The 6,000-nt window shown below is 38.6% G+C and overlaps 1 protein-coding gene across 1 annotated transcript in view; it reads right to left on the reverse strand.

Annotated features, from left to right (window-relative positions):
• Positions 1 to 4,425, reverse strand: part of LOC124797858 (phosphatidylinositol glycan anchor biosynthesis class U protein) — a 96,499-nt gene extending 92,074 nt beyond the window's left edge. Inside the window, exon 1 of the mRNA XM_047260929.1 lies at positions 4,116 to 4,425. Coding sequence (XP_047116885.1) covers positions 4,116 to 4,254 — 139 coding nt within the window. The 5' untranslated portion in view covers positions 4,255 to 4,425. The remainder of the gene's footprint in view (positions 1 to 4,115) is intronic.
• Positions 4,426 to 6,000: the final 1,575 nt, after the last annotated feature.

Genomic DNA, 6,000 nt, shown 5'->3' on the forward strand with positions numbered 1-6,000 from the left:
AAGAAATAAAAACTTTGAGGTTCGCCGATGACATTGTAATTCTGTCAGAGACAGCAACGGACTTGGAAGAGCAGTTGAATGGAATGGACAGTGTCTTGAAAGGAGGATATAAGATGAACATCAACAAAAGTTAATGAGGACAATGGAATGTAGTCGAATTAAGCCGGGTGATGCTGAGGGAATTAGATTAGGAAATGAGGCACTTAAAGTAGTAAAGGAGTTTTGCTATTTGGGGAGCAAAATAAATGATGATGGTCGAAGTAGAGAGGATATAAAACGTAGACTGGCAATGGCACGAAAAGCGTTTCTGAAGAAGAGAAATTTGTTAACATCGAATATAGATTTAAATGCCAGGAAGTCGTTTCTGAAAGTATTTGTATGGAGTGTAGCAATGTATGGAAGTGAAACATGGACGATAAATAGTTTGGACAAGAAGAGAATAGAAGCTTTCGAAATGTGGTGCTACAGAAGAATGCTGAAGATTAGATGGGTAGATCACATAACTAATGATGAAGTATTGAATAGAATTGGGGAGAAGAGAAGTTTGTGGCACAACTTGACAAAAAGAAGGGACCGGTTAGTAGGACGTGTTCTGAGGCATCAAGGGATCACAAATTTAGCATTGGAGGGCAGTGTGGAGGGTAAAAATCGTAGAGGGAGACCAAGAGATGAATACACTAAGCAGATTCAGAAGGATGTAGGTTGCAGTAAGTACTGGGAGATGAAGAAGCTTGCACAGGATAGAGTAGCATGGAGAGCTGCATCAAACCAGTCTCAGGACTGAAGACCACAACAACAACAACATTGTCTTTATTCCAATGATTTCTATTCAAGAAACAAGCATTCCTGTTACACTTTCACAACATTAAAAATAGGCCTACTGCAGTTTGTGTTTGAAGTTAATTTTATCTTCTATTAGATTCTTTCCATTACTGGGTAAGAGGCCAAGGATTTCTATGGCTGAATACATCACATTAACACCAAGTGATGGATAGAGTAAGTCATTTTTGTATGTACTGTAGCATTTATGAATGTTGCTGTGGTTTTCAAACTGTAACTGGTTGGAGAAAGCAAACTTCGTAACTGAGTACATGTATTGCAAGGCTGCTGTCAGATGTTAGAGAGATGTCTAAAAGAGGCTCTAGAGTGGCCATTCCCTCTTATCCGTATTAGCCTACCACTTCTACACATGAAACACTTTTCTTCCAGAATGGTGAGTTGCTCCAGAATATCATGCCAGGAAAAGTAAATCATTTTTCTGACATTTTCATCTCCAAAACGTGGTGCTATCCACAACACAGACATTGGAGAGCTTAGATGTTTAAGAAGTTCTGGATGAACAGAAACCTCAAAAATGATTATTTAATAGAGAAGTTGAACAGACAAATACAACTGCAAGAAATGTGATCATGAAGAAACTTTGGGTAACTGAAGAAATACAACAACTGACCAAAAAAAGAAGAAACAAATATATGTCCATAAAAAGGAACAGCAGAAAAAAGTAAAAGAAGGAAGGCTGAGTTTACCTGCTGACATCGAAGTCATTAAGAGATGGAACATAAGCTCGGATTATGTCAGGCTGGGGAAGGATATCGGCTGTGCCCTTTCAAAGGAACCATCCCCGCATTTGCTGCAGTGATTTAGGGAAACCACAGAAAAGCTACAGCTTGATGGCCGGACATGGGTCTGAACCATCGTCCTCCCAAATGAGAGTCCAGTGTGGTAATCACCAGCAAAAAATGGTATAATAGGAGTAGGAGTTGTGAATAGGAAGATAGGGCAATGAGTGAATTACTGTGAACAGTTCAGATCTCATCAGAACTGACAGCAAACCAACATCAACAATGACAGTTCAGTTATACATGCTGATGATGTGATCTGAAGGTGAAGAGGAAAAGGACACTGAACGGGTAATTCAGTATGTACAAGGGGATGAAGATCCAATAGCCATGAGGAATTGGAATGTAATTGCAGGGAAAGGAGTAGAAGAAAATGTTACAGAAGAATATGGGCTCCGTTGCAGGAATGAGAGAGAAGAAAGGCTAACTGAGTTCTGCAATAAATTTCAGATGGTAATAGTGATTACTCTTTTCAAGAATCACAAGAGAAGGCTGAAGTTAGAGAGAAGAGTAAGGAAGAATCAATGTCAAAGCCTTCAGTGAAATTAAAATCAAGGGTAGCAAAATTAAACGTGCAATGGGAATTCCACTGTTAAATGCAAAGGAGAGGGCACATAGGTGGAAAGAGAAAATAGAAGGCCTCTATAAGGGGGAGAACTTGACTGATGACATGATGGAAAAGGAAACGGGAGTCAGCAGAGGAGAGATAATGGATCCAGTATTAGAACCAGAACTTAAAAGAACTTTGGACAACTTAAGATCAAGCAAGGCAGAAGGGAAAAAAATAACATTCCATCGGAATTTCAAAAATCACTGGGGAAAGTGGCAACAACACAATTATTCACATTGCTGTGTACATCGAATGAGACTGGCGATATATCACTTTCAAAATAACATTATACACACAATTCCGATGATAGCAAGAGCCGACAAGTGTGAGTTTTACTGCACAAGCAGCTTGACAGCTCATGTGTCAAGGTTGCTGACAAGAGTAATATACAGAATGGAAAAGGAAATTGAGGAACTATTACATGATGATCAGTTGGATTTTAAAAAAGATAAAGGTACCAGAAAGGCAGTTCTGATATTGGGGTTGACAACGGAAAACATGACATATTTATAGGATTTGTCGAACTGGAAAAAGTGTTCGACACTGTCAAATGGTGCAACGTGTTCAGTAACGATGCAGAGTAGGGTGAAGTTTACGAGACAAGTCAGGAAGAATCATTGTGCAAAGAAGTGGGATACAGAAGTACAATTGTGGGTAAAATAGGGATAAGCTACAAGGAATGATGGGAATATGCAATGTGTACAAGAACTAAGAGGGAACAATATGGGTGGAATACCAAGAACGAAGCACTCAAATTAAATGGTGTAAGATACGGATGTAGTCTTTTGCCCCCACTATTTAATATGTAGGCTACATCAAAGATGCAATGACACAAATAAAAGAAATGTTCAAGAGTGGGATTAAAATTCAGGATGAAATGATATCAACAATAAGATTCACTGATGACATTGATATCCTAAGTGAAAGTGAAGAATAATCATAGGATGTGTTGAATGGAATGAACAGTGTACTGAATACAGAATATGGATTGAGAGTAAATAAAAAGCTTACCAAAATTCGGGATCACGAAGTAGACAAAGTTAAGGAATTCTGCCGACAACGCGGCGAAATAACGAATGATGGATGGAGTAAGGATGGCATGAAAGGCAGATCATTGGCAAAAATGGCATTCCCAGCACACACATGTCTGCTAGTATAAAAATACGACTTAAATTGTGAAAGAAGCATCTCAAAATGTACTTTTGGAGCAGAGCATTGTATGGTAGTGAAGTGTGGACTGTGGACAAACCAGAAGAGAATCGAAGCATTAGAGGTGCGGTGCTGCAGAAGACTGTTGAAAATCAGACGGACTGATAACGTAGGGAATGAGGAGATTCTCTGTCAAGTTGGCGATGAAAGGAATATACGGAAAACACCGACAAGAAGAAGAATAGGTTGATAGGACACGTGTTAAGACATCAGGGATTAACTTCTATGGTACTAGAGGGAGTTGTAGAGGGTAAAAACTGTAGAGGAAGACGGATATTGGAATACATCCAACGAATAATTGAGGGCGTCGGTTGCAGTTACTTCTCCGAGACGAAAATGCTGGCCCAGGTGAGAAATTAGTGGCAGACCACATCAAACCGGTAAGAAGATATACAAAATGCGCTCCGTTACGTTGTCAGCAGGGTAACCTCTAAACTGATTTACGGGCAAATTTTAAAACAGCTCTCTTCACACCCAGGGAATAGCTTTTATTATGTTTCACTTACTACGCAATTAAAACTTTTCTGACAACAGTACTTTCTGTCCACTACACATTTTTCGTTATATTTACAACAGCATAGCGCAACTGACCGGTATAAGTGATAATGTCGACTAGTATTTTTTTCAGAAATATTAATCACACAGGGCCAAGAGCCTTAAAGGCCATTTGAGCTTACCTTTCTTCCACGAGTTCAGAGGCGTTGATATCTCAACACGGTCTGCAATTATTTGCCTATAATCTGAATTTAAAAACCAAAATCTTATTGCTCCAGCTACAGCATACACCACTAATGTTGAAATTTTTAAAATATCCATAAGAAAACAGTATCCTGCTTTGAGTAGCAGGAAACCATACAATGTGTCCTACAACCTTCAAAGCCGACTGATAAACGTTTAAACCCAATCATTTAATCGCAAACAAACACTATATTCTACACGCCCTCCATAACCAAAGATGTCAAATCAAAACAACAAATGGGCGTAACAAAGTAACATCGACGCACTCAACGATACAAACACGATCTAACTCATGTACTTTACCAACAGCGGCGCCAGATGCATTCGCGTCGATCATGATTATTATTTCCGCACCTGGCTGGTAGATTACCGGTGTAAAATCACATTATGGAGCCCTAGAAAATTCTTATTATATTCATACTCTCAGTATACAGTATTTCATACTGGATTTATGTACGGTGCTAAACAGCTGATTTAATGCAGGTTCCCTGCATTCTTACCAATACATACAGAGCCTGTGGCACTTTATTCAGGGCCCCCTGAGGTACAACTCGTTACTAGTAGTTGCCATGTTTCTGAACATCATTCTACGGTAGTTCTGAAAATTTGCGAGTTTGTACGCTACTACGCACTGTAACATCTCCGAAATGTCATGAACATCAAATTGCAACCTTTTTTTGAGACTGAAAACTTACTTCGTGGTTCGAAGGTATGGTCGATTACGTCCTTTTCGGTACGATTTAGTTCGTGATAGTTGCAATAGCTCTACTCCAACAACTGTTTCTGTTGTTGCAATGCAAAGTAAAAAGTAGAAATTACTCTTTGAATCAATCTTGGTATCATTTTATGTGTGCACGATCAATTTTCAAAACTCGGATCTACAACATATTTTAAATTATAACTTCCAATAACCGTGTAGATGAAGTGTAAATTAATCTGACACTGAGTCTTAGAAATCGCAATGTAGAAAGGTGGTCATGGGGCTAAAGTGAGATATTGGACCATCTGGGGTAACAGTATTTTAATGAGAGTTGCCGATACTGAGAACAGATGGTGTATATAAAGTGTTAGTGCACTACGTTCATAGGAAATATTGCTAATAAACGTTGACAGTTGCAGTTTCGTAATTTCCTTATGCACTGTCACATACCACATCCCTTTCTTTTGACTTACGAAAACATGGCGGAGGGGGTTTAGTTTGCCTCACTCTGTGCCAGTGTTGCCCCTCTCTGGCATTTTATCTCTTTGGATCTTACATACACAGGTTCTCAGTTTGGAATTACAGTCCCCATTACACTGGTATGAAGTATTGCTATTGAAGATAAATATACGAATCGAACAACGGAAAATGTGTCACTTCAACACTAATGTTTTTAATGTGGAAATTTAAATGTTTTAGAAGCAGAGTCTTCAATAGTTTAGAGACACAAAGAAAAATTAAAATTTCATAAATGAAAACAGTAGCATTCTCATAAATATTCTTCAGCGATTTGTCATGCTCCTGTTGGTCACTAGTGCAATAAACCAATAAGGATGACTGCTGTGACTGCATCAGTGATCGACCAGGTGGCCACAAATATGGACAGTGAGAGGTATAGTATAATTATAAAAGCTCTTGGGTTCTCAGACCATTTCTGTCACAAAATAATAGGGAAAAATTACTAAACTGCAGGCCTACAAAGACCGTTTATCATGAATCAAAATACCATTCAAGATTTTTCAAGGGAAGAAACAAATTAAAGTTGTGATGAAGTTTATAGACAAATCAATGTAAATTAGAAATTCTCTGCATTAGTGCTTCCCAAACTGTAGGTTGCGCCCCAT

The sequence above is a fragment of the Schistocerca piceifrons genome, chromosome 5 (genome assembly GCF_021461385.2).
Source record: "Schistocerca piceifrons isolate TAMUIC-IGC-003096 chromosome 5, iqSchPice1.1, whole genome shotgun sequence".
Lineage (NCBI taxonomy): Eukaryota > Metazoa > Arthropoda > Insecta > Orthoptera > Acrididae > Schistocerca > Schistocerca piceifrons.